Genomic DNA, 18,482 nt, shown 5'->3' with positions numbered 1-18,482 from the left:
ACTCAATCTCAAGCCTTTTTCAAATTCAAGAAAATAAGGATTGGCAGCTGATCTCCTACAGCAATGGCTCTCAATTATTTTCATTTTGCATCTTCTCGACAAACCAAGAGGACCATGGTAATGTTCATCCTCACATTCCCGAAACCCCAGCTCCTCCTCCACATAAACACAGAGGAGATGCCGCAGGCTCTGAGAGAGACCGCCCTCTTTTACCATCTTCAAAAGAAGTGTGGCCTAGTGGAAAGAGCACTGGCCTGGGAGTCAGAGGACATGGATTTTAATCCTGGCTCTCCCACTTACCTGCTGTGTGACCCTGGGCAAGTCATTTCACATTTCTGTGCCCAGTTTCCTCATCTATAAAATGAGGATTCAAGACCTAGTTTCTCTCCTCCTTAGAATTTGAACTCTGTCTGGGGCAGGGACTGTGTTTGCCCAAATACCTTCTATCTACCCCAGCACCTGGTTCAGCGCTTAGCACATAGAAAGCACTTTAGTACCAAAACTTATTTTTGTTATTCAAAAAGAAATACAAAGGACTAGATTGCAGCAGAGGCATCTCATAGCTTCCAACTGTCAACAAGATCTCAGAGCACATCTGAAAGGCTACTAGAGAACGTTGCCAATCGAATGACCCAGGAATTACAATGTGATTTGAGATCACAGTTTGGCAGAGAGGACATTATCTTTGCAGCATTTCAGATACAGAAGAAGTGCAGGGCAGCAAACCAAGACTTCCAATCGGCCCTGAAGAAACCTCTCGACACCGTTACCAGAACTGAAAACCGATTAACTCGTACCTACCCCAGCATTAAGTACAATGCTTGGCACCTTGTAAGCACTTAACAATACCAATATTGCTATGTTACTACTACTACTATTATTATGGTTATTTAAAAAATCAATCATTGATATATACATTGAGCTGCCCTAAAAGGTCATTAAAAATAGGAGACTACTTCACAATGGCCCAGCTGGCTGTTTCAGAGCTGGGGGGTTCTTTGCCATTCCAATCCCCCCCCTCCCCCCCACCTCAATTGGGCAGGAATTCAATTCAAGGGAGCTACAAGTTGCATGGAGAACTGAATGCAGGTGACAGAATACACTTTGCCCCCTTTACCCCTCAACTCAATAAACTTGAAGCCTTTTCATGACTGAATGACTATTCCAAGAATTACTGTTTGCAGATGACTGCGCCCTAGAGGCCCATAGGATTGTAAATCACTTCCCCCAATCAGCCAGGCCTCACAGGCCAGCGATGAGTCTAAAGAAAAACCAAACATCTATATCGCCAGCACTGCGTTACATATAGTCTTGGGCAGCACAATGACTAAAAAAAATGCAAAAACAGGAAATCATATGAAGAAAGCTAGTGAGTCTAATGAGGTGCAGCGGCACAGTGGTTCTTAGGCTCCAGAACAAGAGGTCTAGAAGCAAGCATTGATGTTTACTGAGCACTTACTGTGTGCAGAGTTCTGTACTAAGCACTTGGGAGAATTCAATACAACAGAGTTGGTAAATATGATCCCTGCCCGCAAGGGGCTTATTCAGTCTGGAGGGAAGCAGACACTAAAGTCAATTTCAGATAGGGGAATGGGAGAGCATAAGGACTTGTAAATAAATGCTATGATGTGATTATGGGCAATCCACCTTATCTTTGTTGTGCCTTGTTTTCCTCATCTTTAAAATGGAGATACAATACCAGCTGTCCCTTCCTCCTAGACCGTGAGCTCCCTGGGGGCAGGGACTGTGTCCAACCTGTATCTTGCAGATACAGAGAGCACTGTACTAAGCCTTTAGGAGAGTACGACAGGGTTGGCAGATAACGATAGGGAGCTTTCAACTTAGAGGCTGGAAGATGTCATGCTCTCCAGACTTCGCCTGCCCTATCACTTTGACAGCGATCCAACCCAAGGGCCTGACCGGGCCCGATCATACAGACATCAATCGTGTAGGTGCCAGTAAAACCAGAGAGTCAGAGGTGGGAAGCCGCAATCGAGACGTGGCTGCCCCTCCCCACCGCAGGCCAGTTCTTACCGGACCCCTCGGGGGGAGGTTGGGAAGCTGTTATTGTATTTGTTTTCTGTACCTACTACTGCTCCAGGCCACTCCGCACAGAAAGCCTTGCGTGGAAAAGTTCGTCAACCTCAGTGAAGGGACACTGGATGCCTGAGAGGTTGCCTGTTCTACTCCCCAGGGCCCCAGGGCCTCCTAGATTGTTTTCCTCTGTCTCCTCCTCTTCATCCACTCACACCAAATGGAGAATGGGTCTTTTGGGAAAGAGTTCCATCTATTTTCTGTGCCTCCATTCTTGGTGTGCATATATCTGTGTGTAATAATTACAGTATCTGTTAAGCATTGGACATGGCCCCGTCACACATGGAGTTCACACTCTTAATCCCCCTTTCACAGATGAGGCAACTGAGGGTCAGAGAAGTTAAGTGACTTACCCCGGGTCACACAGCAGACATGAGGCAGAGCTGCCATTAGAACCCAGGTCCTTCTGATTTGCAGGCCTGTGCTCTAAGCACTAGGTCACACTGCTTCTCGAGTAAGAGTGTTTGATGGTTATCTCAGAAGATGACCAAAATTATTTGCCTTCCACCTGCTATGAAGTGTTACCTTCCTTTGCTTGGCAATAACAGAATTCACTCGAAAGTGAGAGTCATTCCTTTCATTACAATGTATCTACCCATCTGTGCTTGCATTTATTTGTGTTTAAAGGTCTTATTTATTACAAACACATAAAGGCCAAAGGTCTGGGGATATGTTATGTATCAACAGGATTTAGACTGTTTGCTTCCTGAACTTTCCATGACTAACCTATCCAATTCCAAATCCCAAACAAAAGTGAATTTCTTAGACTTGTATTTTCACATCTGTGAACAATGGAATTCTTTCAAGGTCAAATTAAGTCAGGATACAGAAATACAAAGAGAAAGGCACCACGACAACTTCTGAAATACACAATATTCCAAATACTATTACATTGTGATACTGTGATCTTGCTTCAAGTGTTTCAACTTTTTATGAATAAACTTTTTGAGAAGCAGCATGGACTAAGTGGATAGAGCACAGGACAGAAGGACCTGGGTTCTAATCCTACCTCCGCCACTTGCACTTGCCTGTTGTGTGACCTTGAGCAAATTACTTAACTTCTTTGCGACTTAGTTACCTCATCTGTAAAATGGGGATTAAGACCATAAACCCCATGTGGGACAACCTGATTATCTTGTATCTACCCCAGAGCTTAGAACAGTGCATCTTGTAAGTGCTTAATACTAATAAGTATTGTTATTATTATTATGTTGGACAGGGACAGTGGCCACACTGATTTAGTTGCACCCACTCCAGAGGTTAGTACAGAGCCTGGCACAGAGTAAGTGCTTAACAAATACCATAGTAATATTATTATTATCATTATTATTAACTTCAACTAAACAAAATGGACCGGGTAATCCAATGCCAGACTTCATTTTAAACGTGTCAGTTATTCTGGGGTAAACCACTTTTGTCAGTTGGTGCTAAAAGCAATAAATTGTATCTGCTGCTCCCATTCCCTACCACAATGTGGTCAAGATTATTAGGTTTCAGCCTCATGCTTATTAATAACAGGAAAGATCCAATACTACAAGACAAAGCATGTATGGAAAGTATTCCTTTGAACCAAATACGGTTAATCTATATTTAAAGTTCCTTTTGGTTCTATCCTGTAAGAATGTTCAACTTTCTACCCTGAAATACATTTATAAAGTGAATGATTAATATTAAGGCTGACCTGTTTTAAATGGAGTACTACAGTTGCATATTATTCCACTTTGAGTCTATTCATTGCAAAAAGCCACATTTTTATCAAGTCAACTAGTACTGAAATTAAAAACCTGACAGTGGCTTCATAAATTAATTTCAACTTGTCTACTAGGACCTCCCCAAACAACAGTAAATCATGCATGACATCAAACTGAGATGGATATATAAAACACACCTCAAGTTCAGTCTCGACAGAAAAATCACAAAAGGCCCCTCATTTTATAAAAACGACCATCCCTCACTGTAATAACTGTGGAAATGATGTCTCTGTTTAAATCACAATCCAGATTGCAGAAAGAGTGCTCCAAAATTATAGTGGGCTATAATATATGTACCTATTGGCAGATTTTTAAAAATGCTTGACTTGGGGAAAAAAAACTATTGCTATTAAATGGTCTACACATAAAGAAAAATAATTGGTCATCTCTATTTTTGTTGGCAAAGCAGGATTTTAATGAAACTCTCAGTCACAGCTACAGTGAAAAAACACACCCTTAGTTGTTTTAGCCACATTCTCTGCTCTCCAATGAAGGCACACTACTGAATGATTTCCTTACCCCTGACTTTCCATACCAGGAACAGCTCGTAAAGTAAATTAGTCTAGGTCAGATGTAGGCAGGGATAAGCTAATCAAAAATTACTTGCAGCTACTGAACAAACTAAACTAGAGGTTCCCGTAGGACCCCGCCCCAAATTTAACAAGGACTTGAACCCTACAGTAGCTACTTCAGGCAAAGTGGAAGTGGTGCTTTCCTCTGCCCCTTCGAAACCACATGAATCATCCTCTTCTTAAGTAGATTTTACTTCAGAAATCAGTCCAAAGAGCTCCTCTGGAAATACAAATCGCCTCACCTAACACCAGAAACCGAAGACCTGAGCCACGGAACAAATCGTCTAGACTCCAGACACTGCTAAAATAAAGTCCCTGGGAGTACTGAAAGAGAAATTGTGAATAATGATTGTTCTTGAAGCCAGGCTACTTCAAGTAATTTCACATATGCTTCTTCAAGTAGTCTTACATGAATGTTTTACTTAAGCAGGGCCCCAAAACCCAGTCCAAGGAAGCATTAAGCAGATTCTCGAGCTCATTTTGGATTCTGGGGGCTAAAGATCAGAGAATGCTATCTAAGGGTGCAATGTAGTAAAATGAGCTACGCTGAAAGGGAAGAGTGCAGAGAGTGGGGATACAATATTAAAAAAGAAAGGAGGGGGGCACAAAGGGAAATACAGTTTGTAGGTCTGAAGAAAGAACAAAGAAGTCCTGGCTGTGGGACTGAAATGGAAACAAAGTTTAACCACAGCAAAACTGGGATCTTTGCCAAAGTTCGGACACCGCTGCACTTTATTAAATTCACGCTGCAATAAATTAATACCGCAATTAAAAAATTCCTTGAAAAATGGGGCCACATATGAAAGCGGATTGAAAATTTAAACCAAACTAGACATTTTAAACGTAAAAATCTTTCCTAAATTAACAAAGAAAACTTGATCGCTAAGCACACATACACAAACACACAAAATTTATCTTTCACAACACCCCACATAAAAGTAAATGGTTTCTAAAAAATAAATGAAATCCTGCCAATTAAATCTCAGAGGTGAAATTTTTCCCTTTTTGAGGCCAAGCAAGTGAGCTATAAAGGTAAGCATACACACGTCGTCTAGTGGATAGAGCGCAGGAGGGGAGCCAGAAGGACCTAGGCTTTGATCCCGGCTCTGCCACTTGTCTGATGTGTGACCTTGGGCAAGTCACTTCACTACTCCACGCCTCGAATACCCATCTGCAAAATGGGGATTATGACTGTGAGCCCCCTATGAGACAGGTTTGTACCCAACCTGATTATCTTGTTTCTACCCCAGTACTTAACACAGTGCCTGGCACAAATTAAGCGCTTAATTTTTTTAAGTAAACATACGCACACAAGCATCTTTTATCTACAAGGAAATACATACACACTCTACAAGTTGCCATTTAGACAACTAACTTTCTATTAACATTACCTTGACCTTCATACACTGGTCACTTAGAAAGTCCCTTAAAAAATGTACTTCCAGAAAAGTAAGCAATATTAGCTACCAAGCCAACAAAATGAAATTTTAGAACTGCATATCCTTCATTCTAATGCATTAACTTTCTTTCACAACATGGTGATACAAGATTATTGTCTTAAATGCAAACACTTCAGTGATAAAATCTACCTTCAGTGATAAAATCTACCTTTAAAATAGATATTCTTGAAGCTATTTCTCATTAACTTTTAAGGTTGCAGGCTGAGCTGCTTTTCACAACAGCATTTTATTTTCTGATATTCTAAAAGTATTCACTGCATGATCAAATTTTGTCATTCTTAGCCTAATTAGTCAACACCATAAGGGAAAAGGACTCATACGAAACATTTTGGGAAGAGTCACTCACCACAATAATTTTAATAGCATAATTATTGAGATCTATTTCCTCATCACTAAAATAGGGATCTGCCTCCAAATGGCAATATCTGGGCCTAAATGTCCAAATAAAAAAAAACTCACTTTACTGAATACTGACCTCGCAGTTCATCAAATTTCTTATTCTGAATGTGGCCGGGATTTAGCAAAGATAGTACAAAACCAAAACTAAAAGGGACATTAATTGCAGAAGCCTGAAATCCTGTTCGAAGATTGTATTAGTTTGGTATTATGGTCACTAATGTTAGTTCACGATTAAACAAAACCATCAATTTATACAAGTAGTTTGTCTTGTACAACTTGTACAGGTCTAACAGCAATTGGCAAACATGCCAGAGTCTCACAGTCAGCAGAGAGACTGACATTTGGGAGAAAGCAACTCAGAGAATACAAGCATTCATGGGAGAGGTGAGGGGTAGCAACATGAAAAATGTCCTTTTAAAGAAAATTCAAGGAGACTACCTTTGTTTATATTAAACACTCCTGTTTATAATGAAAATAAATTTAGGTCTTTATTGCTGAAATCCCCTCCCCAACCCCCATAAAACTCAAAGTAAAAACACTTGCAGCCAAGCTGTCGACTTTCACGGAATCTAGTAGTGCAATTTCTGCAGCAAGTATGATCTTCAGGGAAAGCAAAGATGCTATTAGAATATTTGGCCAGATGATTCTCCTTGGATGTAAGAACACTTCTTTTAACAATTTTACAAAATTATGATAGTGGGATTTCACCTGTATGAAAACACCTAATTTATCCAACAGTATTTTTTAAAATGAGTTCGCTTTGCGTTAGCTCCTAGCCAAGCCTAAGAAAACTATTAAAAAGGTAAAAAAGTACTCAAATTTCTATTTCCTTTAGTTTAAAATCAATCCTGATTTATTAAAATAAAAAAGAGAAGAAATAGCTTGCAATGCATTTAGCTATTGCATCCCACCAGTTTACACACCACTGGTGACAGTTCAAGCCAAATATGTGTATCTATATAGTTATGTGTATATTTATGAACCATGAGCCTACCTTAGAGGTGATCCACTTGATAAGAACTAAGGCCAAACACCAAATCAGTGTAATTCCCATTGGATCACCCAAAAGGCCGAAGCATAATTTCTTTCCTAAACCCGGCCGGTGCTGAAAGCTGTCTGGGTATTTAAGAGCTTGATAAACAACCAGCAGCAATCCTGTGATACAAGACAGAGGGGCACTGGCCGACTTGAACCTCAAGCAGCTGCCTTAACACAACAATCACCTGACCTCTTTGGGAACATAGTCTGCCCAGGAATGTCCTGCCTGGAGGTCTCATTACACAGTGCTTACTAGCCACCATATTACTGGACGGGGTAGGGGGTGGGGGGAGAAAAAGATTAAGTTTACCAGTGTTAGGAAGAAGCTGGACAGACGGTCTACCTCAACTGTAGGCATCCCAGATAACAGACAGCATCTACCTCACTCAGTTTACTCGAGCAACGGAGACTTTTAAACCCCTTGATGGGCTTTCTGCTTAGAATCCCAAACAACAAAACTTGTTAAACAACCGCAGAAAAACTCTGTGCCTCCAAAAAATGTCAACAGACTTGAAAACTTTCCCCAGAACCTTTCTATACAGAGAATGGGGTGGAGGGATGTTGTTGCCGAGAGACTCAATCAGTAGTCTGAAGTACAGTAAAATGAATGGTGTTTTCTTTAGGAATGGGATCATTTCTTTGAAGCTCTTAAATTCTGGATCTGTGCTAATGTGTACGGCTGAGTTAGAGGACTGCATAAACTGTGTCTGTCATTGTTTGGCTAAAATTTCAAACAGCCCGCATTAACACATAAACAAAAATGGACTTACACGCCAAATCTGACCAATTACTTATTCGTTCCCAACTCTCACATTTGGTTTATTTTTTCACCAGTTGTCTAACCCCCATATTTTCTATCACTACTCCGCAAGTCCTCCACTGTTCCTGCTGAATTAATTCTAGCAGGTACAGCCCTATTTGCTAGCCATACTAAAGCCCCACTTGGAGCATATAGAATTTAAATGCTTACTAAGTGCCAAGCAATGTATCCCACTTGGATGGATACATGATAATCACATCGGCCATGGTCACCGTTCCCTCATGGGGCTTACAGTCTAAATAACGGGGAGAAGAAGTACTGAATTCCCATTTTACAGAAGAGGAAACTAAGGCTAGGAAAAGTTAGTTGTCCAAGGTCACAAGGTGGGCAAATAGCGGAGCCAGGATTAGAACCAAGTACCTCTGGCTCCCATACCTATGTTCTTTCCAGTAGGCTATGGCTGCTGCTTCATATTTTGCATCAGCATCCTAACCATTTTGCATAACCACCACAATCAACAGTATTTACCCTATGTAGAGCACTAAACTAAGCAGAAGAATACAATAGTTAATGACACGGTCCCTGCCCTCAAGGACTTTACATTCTAGCAAGGGAGATAGACATTAAAATAAATTACAGGTAAGGGAAGCAACGGAGCTTAAAAGATACATAGATAGATGCTTAGGGAGAGAAGGGGCAGAGTACACCCAAGTGCTTGGGTGACAGGGAAGTACTAAAGTGGTAAAAAGTTCCTGTGCTTTTCAATATTTTCTGTGCTGATTAGTCAAGTTATTCCCCCAGCCATCCTTGGCATTTAAGTGTGTATCCATTTTCTTCCACATATTTATTCATTTTTGCTTACTGTTCTTAATTGAATCATCTTCCTTTTTATTCTCACTATAGGCACAATCAGGGTCTGCCCATCTACTCAGTTAGATTGTAAACTCCAAGGGCAGAGGCGGTGACCTTGACTTTTAACCTCCCCCATCTCTCACCCCCAATGATCTGGCCACCTATTTCCTCACGAAAATCAACACGATCAGGTCTGAGCTCCCCAAAGTCACCCCTCCGCCTCTCCCCTCCCCCCCACCAACCCCCTCCCCTACTTTCCCATCCTTCCCTGCAGTATCCTCAGAGGAGATCTTCTCCCTCCTCGCAAGCGCCACCCCCTCCACCTGCGCCTCGGACCCCATTCCCTCTCACCTTCTTAAAACCATCGCCCCTGCCCTCCTACCTTCCTTAACTTCTATTTTTAACCACTCAATCTCCAAGGGCTCCTTCCCCTCTGCCTTCAAACACGCCCACGTCTCCCCCATCCTAAAAAAAACCCGCTCTTGACCCCACTTCCCCCTCCAGTTATCGCCCTATCTCCCTACTACCCTTCCTTTCCAAAATCCTAGAACGAGTCGTCTACAATCGATGCTTAGAATTCCTTAACTCCCATTCTCTCCTAGACCCCCTCCAATCTGGCTTCCGTCCCCTCCACTCTACCGAGACTGCTCTCTCTAAGGTCACCCGTGACCTCCTTCTTGCCAAATCCAATGGCTCCTACTCCATTCTGATCCTCCTCGACCTCTCTGCTGCCTTTGACACTGTCGACCATCCCCTCCTCCTCCATACCTTATCTCACCTTGGCTTCACGGACTCTGTCCTTTCCTGGTTCTCCTCTTACCTCTCTGGCCGGTCATTCTCGGTCTCCTTCGCTGGAGCCTCCTCCCCCTCCCATCCTTTAACTGTTGGAATTCCTCAAGGGTCAGTTCTTGGCCCTCTTCTGTTCTCCATTTACACTCACTCCCTCGGTGAACTCATCCGCTCTCACGGCTTTGACTACCATCTCTACGCAGATGACACGCAGATCTACATCTCCGCCCCTGTCCTCTCCCTCTCCCTTCAGGCTCGCATCTCCTCCTGCCTCCGGGACGTCTCCACCTGGATGTCGGCCCGCCACCTAAAACTCAACGTGAGCAAGACTGAGCTCCTCATCTTCCCTCCCAAACCCGGTCCTCTCCCAGACTTCTCTATCACCGTGGATGGCACGACCGTCCTTCCCGTCTCTCAGGCCCGCGATCTCGGTGTCATCCTTGACTCGTCTCTCGCGTTCACCCCACACATCCTATCCGTTACCGAGACCTGCCGGTTTCACCTCTACAATATCGCCAAGATCCGCCCTTTCCTCTCCACCCAAACGGCTACCTTACTATTACGGGCTCTCGTTATATCCCGGCTAGACTACTGTGTCAGCCTTCTCTCTGACCTCCCTTCCTCCTCTCTCGCCCCGCTCCGGTCTATTCTTCACTCCGCTGCCCGGCTCATCTTCCCGCAGAAACGATCTGGGCATGTCACTCCCCTTCTTAAACAACTCCAGTGGTTGCCTATCGACCTCCGCTCCAAACAAAAACTCCTCACTCTAGGCTTCGAGGCTCTCCATCACCTTGCCCCTTCCTAACTCTCCTCCCTTCTCTCTACCGCCCACCCTGCACGCTCCGCTCCTCTGCCGCCCACCTCCTCACCGTCCCTCGGTCTCGCCTATCCCGCCGTCGACCCCCGGGTCACGTCCTCCCGCGGTCCTGGAACGCCCTCCCTCCTCACCTCCGCCAAACTGATTCTCTTTCCCTCTTCAAAACCCTACTTAAAACTCACCTCCTCCAAGAGGCGTTCCCAGACTGAGCTCCTCTTCTCCCTCTACTCCCTCTGCCATCCCCCCTTTACCTCTCCGCAGCTAAACCCTCATTTTCCCCTTTTCCCTCTGCTCCTCCACCTCTCCCTTCCCATCCCCACGGCACTGTACTCGTCCGCTCAACTGTATATACTTTCGTTACCCTATTTATTTTGTTAATGAATTGTACATCACCTCGATTCTATTTAGTCGCCATTGTTTTTACGAGATGTTCTTCCCCTCGACTCTGTTTATCGCCATCGTTCTCGTCTGTCCGTCTCCCCCGATTAGACCGTAAGCCCGTCAAACGGCAGGGACCGTCTCTATCTGTTGCCGACTTGTTCATCCCAAGCGCTTAGTACAGTGCTCTGCACATAGTAAGCGCTCAATAAATACTATTGAATGAATATTGAATGAATAATGGATGCTACCACATGCCTAGTGCAGTAGTCTGCTCCCAGGAGGTGCTCAATAAATTCCGATAACTGGCTTATTTATATGCCCATCCAGGGACTCTCCTCTGGCACTCAAATTCTACCCTGTCCCTTGCTCCAAGTTTCAGGGACTATTTTTAGCCATGGGATCCTGTGATAGGGTTCAGCCTGGACTTTGATGTGGCACTTTGGACATGTGAAAGGCTTTTTTTCCTTCATTTTGTGTTCAGGTCCCATGTCAAATACAGAGTCTTGACAGCACAATCAGTTCTGATGCATATTTTTCTTCCACCGGGTGATGGTTCAAAATGATTAATGGTGCAGCCCTGCACATGCCGTAGTAGCTTTGAGAGTCATCATGATCAAAGGCCTGAGCAGTGATCTTTTCAGTCATCTCTCAGCACTAATCTTAACTAGAAAACAAATCATTTTCCCTATCTCCAAATCCCTAGGCTCATTTACCCCAGGAAACCTATTCTAGTGACCTAAGCTTACATCTTCAGATCCTTTTAGTTCCACAGACAGTATCCACCGGTCTATATGTTTTTCACTTATTGCCGAAGCAAATAATTACAATTAATAAAGGCAGTATTTGCTTCCCCCGATCCTTCTTAGATGTTGTCACATCTCTTTAAAAATAAGCTATCTGGTTTAGTTCAATTAATGCACTCTCTAAACCAAATTAAGCTCCCCCATTCAAAAGTAAATGAAATTTAAAACACTACCTCAACAACCCATTATCACTTTAAACTTCAAAAGTAAGTGATGGATTATTTTACCACCATCTTGAGATTCTCAAAGGTTAGGCATCAAAGTGACGTCTGCATTTTGCATCTTCCAACATACTCCTTTTCGACTTTGAAGAAAAATGAAGTATTGAAAGGTTCAAGATGCTTTTTAGGGATTACATGCATCATTACTGCCACTGGCTTAGATGAAGTCAACATCGTAACTTGGGGTTGGCGAGCCATCCCCTAGATTCGCAATCTGTTTGGATTGGGAGTCCACCTAGCAAGAGGGAGGTTCTGTGACCATGCAGACTTCACATGCCAGGAGCTTGTGGGAATGAAGGAGGGGAAAGGGGGCTTGCATACAGGACCATTCCTATTTTAGTGCTGTCTTGATTTCACTGAGAACAGAGAGGCATGAGGGTACAGTCCCCAGACATTCTAATGTGGCCTTATTCAATACTCACAGGGAAAAAAAACCTCACATCATCTTAGCTTCAAAAAAGCACCAAAATCCAGGAAGCCAAAAAGTGTAATTCAAACAAATGAAACTCTAAAGTATTGACGTGTTCCATGGGTTTAAAAATTCAGAAAATTGGAATCATTTCATAAGCAGACACCCTGTAGAAGTATGGAAACTACCGTGACAGTGGTTTTAGATAAAATTTTTTCTTTTCTTCTCTTCCCACACAAGCCCACTTTGGTGACTAAAATCTTACCTGTCCTATTTTGGATAAGGCAGTTGCTGTGACCATATTATTTTACCTTCTAATGCTTTATTATTTGCTGTTGAGTATTTGGGGGACTTAACTGGCTATAATTTTGTAAAATATTTTTTAAAAATGGGAGTGAGGCTCCTTAAATGGGAAAGATGCCAATTCTCCTTTTTCCTAGAGAAGTGCCTGTACTGGAGTAATATTTTCCCATTTCCTCAGGTGACTCATTGTTAATAATAATAGTATAAGTGCTTCCCTCCCCACCCCCCGCCCAAAACACTTTGACATCTATGATCTCATTCTGTCCTCATAACATCCCCGTGAGGTGAGGAGGAGCTCCTTACTTTCCAGATGAGGCTAAGTGACTTCCATCAAGCCATTTGGCAGGACTGGGATCACGAACCTCACTCTTTCCATTGAACTGCACTAAGCGGTCAGCCCTGAGGTGCTAGTGTTCCTTCAAGTGCGGTTTCAGGGGCATTGAGTGTATTCAAAATGATCAAATACCCTTAATCCCCAAGCTCATTGGTCCCAGATGTTTTTGCCTTGCCACGGGGTTATCACCAGACTACAGGTCAGGAGATGTGGGTTCTAAACTTGGCTCCGCTACTAGTATGTTGCGTGTTCTCAGACAAGTCACAAGTTCTCTGTACCTCAGTTTCCTCATCTACAAAATGGGGAATAGATATTATTCTCCCCTCATAGGCTATGGGCCCCATATGGCAGAGCTTGGGTCTATTCTGATTCACTGAGCACAGTGCTTGGCACAAAGTAAGCACTTAACTAGTACCCCAGTAATGCTCACTTGTCCCATAAAGCCTGCTTTAACTGCACTCTTGGAATAGAAAGGACTCTTGCGTGCAAAACTGTGAAAGGATGATAGTCATTTGTATCAACTAATATTTCAATTGGCAAAATGTCTTCACTCCCATTAATAGCAGGCTTTGGCAAGGGTAAAAAGGCAAGCCCACCTTAGTTGATTTGGTCAGTATCCAATTAAGACAACTTCAGTCCCAATGTAATAAAGTTAAGGCCAACAAAGACTGATTCTTTTGTTGACATGAAGTTCCCCAAACTTGGTTATCAAGATGCCTTGTTTACTAAACCCTAGCTTTCATATAATATTCGTTTCCCTCTAATTTGAGCTCTGCATCATCTTCTAATAGTCTGAGAAGCTTTCTCTTTATGAACTGAAGAAGTTTGTGGAACGACAGACAATTCCAAATAATAAGTGTAAACCTCAAGACAAACAAGATGAACAGCACTTGAAAAGGAAAAATGTGACTCTGCTGGGGCTTCTTTCTTTTTTAAAATATGGATCCAGGCCAAAGGCTTGAAACTTCTTTACATTAACACTGTCTACAGAAATTTTACAGAAATTATTTAGTCTGTAAAGACGACTTTTTAAAAAAAATCGAAAATAATTTATTGGTGCTATCCCATTTAGAGGCTTTTCATTCAGCCAGTTTCTTGTTAGTTTTTCATTTTTCCACGGAAATGAAAGCAAATTCACTTTACTATGCTTCTGATTTCCTAAACATGTATTCCAGAATTCCAGCAAAGAAGCTGTTCATTAAAATAATCACTTTTAAACTTAAAACCAAAATAAAAGTTCATTATCAAATACAATAGATTCATCTTTAAATATGCTTTGGAAGGATTTTCTTTTCAAGTTTGGAGGACGGAATCTGAAACTGAGCAGCAGTATTCGAATTTATTGACGATCCACTTGGTGCTCTGCTCTCCACTAGGCACCTGGGAAGTACAAAATAACCAAGTCGCATGTTCCCTACCATAAGGAGCTAACACTCAATGACAGATATATGCATAAAAGCATTTAAACTAGAAAAGTCAAAAATAAGACAGACATGTATATATGAGGATTATGGAGGGCGGGAAATAGTTTATATGGGCCAGAGTTGGCTGAAGAGGTGATATGGCTCTGGACGCTGATATTAATTGGGGAAAGCTTGTTGGAGAAGGTGGGATTTGAGGAGAGCTGGGAGTCTGATGTGTGGAGGGAAGGAATTCTGGGCAGACTGCTTAAGCAAGGGAACAGAGGTGGAAGAGTCGAAAGTGAGGTACAGTTAGAAGGTCGGCTTTGAAGGAATGAAGCCCAAGAGTTGGGGAATAGCGGGAGAAGAGAGCAGATGGGTAAGGTGGAGCCAGATGGTGGAGAGCCTTAAAGCCAACTGTGAGGAGCTTTTGTTTGATGTGAAGAGACACAGGGAGCCAGCAGGGGGTTTTGAAAAGAACTAAGTATTAGTACTTTGCCTAATAAAGCTTATTTCAAAAATCTAATTTAAATATGGTACTTCATTTTATTCAAAAACTGGGGGAGCGAGGGGGCAAGATTTTACCCTTGGTCATACTGTTTCTTAATGAAGCAAGAACTGAAGCAATGCCAGCAGTAAATTTTATCCCTGAGGCTCCATGCCACCCACAGGACACCTGTCAGTCTTGGCACTGGCCTCTATCTATCTGTCCATGTAGAGAAGACTTAACATAGCATGTCCCTCTCTTGACCAAATTAGGCCAACCTCATCTGCATTGACATCAGTGCCTATAATTTTGGAACCCCAGCATCTGAAATAGCCCATCGCAGGACCCAGAACAACAAATGAAATGTCCGTGGAGGATGGTGTTGAGTTTAGGGAACAGTGATGCAAAATACTACAGTAGAAATTCTCCAACTGCATTCTCACAAGTAAGGGTTGACCCCCTCAAAAGCCCCCAAGGGTTGCTTTCATTGCAGTGAAAGAAGCAGCAACTTGGGGGGGGGGGGGGGGCGTGCACACGGCCTGCCACAAATGTCAATCAGTGCTACTGGATCTTGGGTCATCCCCAGTATACAACCTGAGGAATGTGGGGCTGGTTCCAGCACCCCTCAAAGTTCCTTTGTCAGCACAACCTTGGGGCCAGGTTCCCAATGGGGAGCTGTACTTCCAATCCCAGGGAATCCTTGATTCACAAGAAAGACCTGGCATCTCAGAGTTCTTCTGGCATAGCTCTTCTGGCATTTGCTTGTGAGGAAGCCTGGAGTGGAAGGAGCACGGGCCTGGGGGTCAGAAGATCCTGGCTCTGCCACTTGCCTGCCGGGTGACCTTGGACAAGACACAGCTCACTGTGCCTCACTTTCCTTCATCTATAAAATGGGGGTTCAATGCCTGTTCTCTCTCTCACTTAGACTGCAAGCCCCAAGTGGGACAGAGATGTTGCCTGACACGATAATCTTGTACCTATCCCAATCCTTAGTACAGTAATTGGCACATAGTAAGCACTTAAATACCACAGTTATTATCATTCTTATTATTATTATCACATCTTTAACAAGCCATTGAACTTCAGCCAAGCAGGCTTAAAATATACTAACAGATTTTGTTAAAGATGGTGTTTAGAGTGTACCTCCTCTCTCAAAGCGGTGTTAATGGAAAACATTAAAATGTCAAGGCAGAGCAAAGTTAAGAAAAAGAACATATTAGGGCTTCTGCGAATGTTTTTAAAGTCTAAAACTAGAGTGCAGGAGTTAACCTTTCATTGGAAGGAAATGTTATTCTACTTTAGACCTCTCAACTTAGCTCTAAAATCATATGTTTCATGCTAATGGCTCTTTTCTACCCTCAATTTTAACTTATGACTGCTTTACACATAGTTAAAGCTGCTTCTTTTGGTCTTACAATTTTACCAACTTCAAGCTTTGATCAAAGTCAAGAAGTCTTCTATTTTTATTCATTACAAAACAGTTTCTTCCTGACAAGCTAAAGGTAACGGTGGGACACAACGGAACTATGTCCCTTCCAATAACATTGTACCTACACCCTACTTAGCACAATCGATCAATCAGTGGTATTTACTAAGCGTATACTGTGTGCAGAGCACTGTACTAAGCGCTTGGGAGAGTACAATATAACAGTTAGTAGACACGTTCCCTGCCCACAATGTGCTTAATAGACCACATAATACATAAACCTTATGAAGAGATAGAGAGCTTAAAGAAATAATTTCTATTAATTACGGTACAGAAATGGAATTAGAAGTTAGAATTAGAAAGAGGTGATCATCTCCCTCAAGTCTACCCATTAAGATTTTGAGGGGAGAAAGCGTGGCCTAGAGGAAACAGCAATGGGGGGGGGGAGGGGGGAGGGAGTCAGTCCAGCTTTGCACATCTTTGCTGTGTAAACTTGGGCAAATCGATTCACTTCTCCGAGCCGTGGTTTCCTCATCTGGTAAAATGGGGATAAAATACCTCTTCACCTCTTCCTCATCCCCCTTAGACTGGGAGCCCTATGGGACTCAGAACTTGGCACATGGTAAGCAAATAATGAATCCTGCTATTATCGTAACCCAAAAAGACGTCTACAGAGCAAGTTTCCATATCCAGTCCCTATTATACAATAGATCACTTCCAAAAAGGGAGAAAAAACACTCCTCTAAGACTCTCAACAGTTTCCACTTATGGAAGACCATTTGGATTATCTGTAATGTTAGGGTGTAAAGTTGAAATCTTAGAATACGCAAAGATGGGCAAGAGCTGTGCCATTTTATCACCCTGCCCCGCTGGCAGGTCAAAAGGCTCAAATGTTGGGAGGGTCAATAGGAGACAGGACAAGTGCTATAAAGGAAGCTCCTTGTCTTTTCCTCCGGTTCTCCATCCTTTAAGGAGGCATCTCAATCTCTGTGGAGAGCTTTTTTTTTTTTCCTTTTCAGGGCCCACAAATACCTCATTTACTCCCATAAGTGCCCCACTGTTTGCAAAAGTTCTATAACCCAATAACAAGGGATAGGCTATTGCATGGGGAATAAGTTTAGCAATAAGGGAAGTAGGATGAAAAAGAAAAGAAACAAAGAAAGGAGGGACAAAGGAAGAATGTATTTGAGACTGCCTTCTTAGATGGTGATCTCCCTGATGCTCAAGACTCTAATTCCCACCTGTTTTTTTAAAAAATGGTATTTGTTAGGCACTTATGTGCCAGGGACTGTTCTAAGCCCTGGGGTAGATACAAGATAATCAGGTTGGACACAGTCCCTAACCCACATGGGGCTTGCAATATTAGTCTCCATTTTTCAGATGGGATAGGCACAGAGAAGGGAAGTGATTTGCCCACAGTCACCTGGGAGGCAACTGGCGGAGCCGGGATTAGCACCCAGGTCACTGCTCTCCCTACTAGACCACACTGCTTCTCTTCCAGCACTTAGTACAGTGCTCTGCACAGAGTTACATGCTTAACACTATGAGTACCATTTCCAGTACATTCTTCCAAGTGCAGCATATAATAGGCATTGAATGAATTAACCCACCCTTGCTTCTCTTCCTACTCCAGAGTCCCCACGCATCAGTGAAGAAATTCCCCTGCATGAGCCTGTTTCTGCATTTTGTCTGTTCTGATCCTCCTCTTCTTTCTACCCTGGCAGGTCACTGAAGAGCTCTACCTCTCTGAACCTTACCAGCATGGGAAGCAGTGTGACCTGATAGAGCACTGACCTGGGACTCAGAGGACCTGGGTTCTAATCCCAGCTCTGCCATTAACCTATGTGACTCTGGGCCTCAGGTTCCTCGTCCGTAAAATGGGCACTAAAATCTCTTTCCTCTTTAGACTGTGAGCCCCACCTGGGACAGGAACTGTGTCTGACCTCATTATCTTGTATCTAACCCCAGTGCTTAGTACAATGCTTGGCACTTAGCAAGTGCTTTAACAGGCATTATCATCAGCGGTGGTTGATAAACATGATTCTTTTTTTTTGGAAAAGCAGGGAAACCTCCCCAAAATTTGTATTGAGGCAGCTCCTCATCTCTAACCAAGTCTCACTGTAGCACAGCTTCAGGGAAGTACTTAGAGTTAGGTAACCTGTGTGTGCCCCCTTGACTCATTCCCT

The 18,482-nt window shown here is 43.0% G+C and overlaps 1 protein-coding gene across 4 annotated transcripts in view; it reads right to left on the bottom strand.

The window, feature by feature from the left end:
* Positions 1-18,482, bottom strand: part of PDE7A (phosphodiesterase 7A) — an 86,672-nt gene that overhangs the window by 43,138 nt on the left and 25,052 nt on the right. For 2 of the 4 annotated variants that reach the window (XM_029069907.2, XM_029069908.2), the window contains exon 1: positions 7,271-7,371. The exons of the other annotated variants lie outside the window; for them this stretch is intronic. In XM_029069907.2, the coding sequence (XP_028925740.1) occupies positions 7,271-7,330 (60 nt within the window). In that variant the 5' untranslated portion in view covers positions 7,331-7,371. Of the gene's footprint in view, positions 1-7,270; positions 7,372-18,482 lie in introns of those variants that run through there. 4 annotated transcript variants of the gene reach the window in all.

Source organism: Ornithorhynchus anatinus, chromosome 7 (assembly GCF_004115215.2).
Source record: "Ornithorhynchus anatinus isolate Pmale09 chromosome 7, mOrnAna1.pri.v4, whole genome shotgun sequence".
In the NCBI taxonomy this organism is placed as follows: domain Eukaryota; kingdom Metazoa; phylum Chordata; class Mammalia; order Monotremata; family Ornithorhynchidae; genus Ornithorhynchus; species Ornithorhynchus anatinus.
The sequence above is the reverse complement of the archived record's forward strand: the minus strand, read 5'-3'. Positions and strand labels throughout refer to the sequence as shown.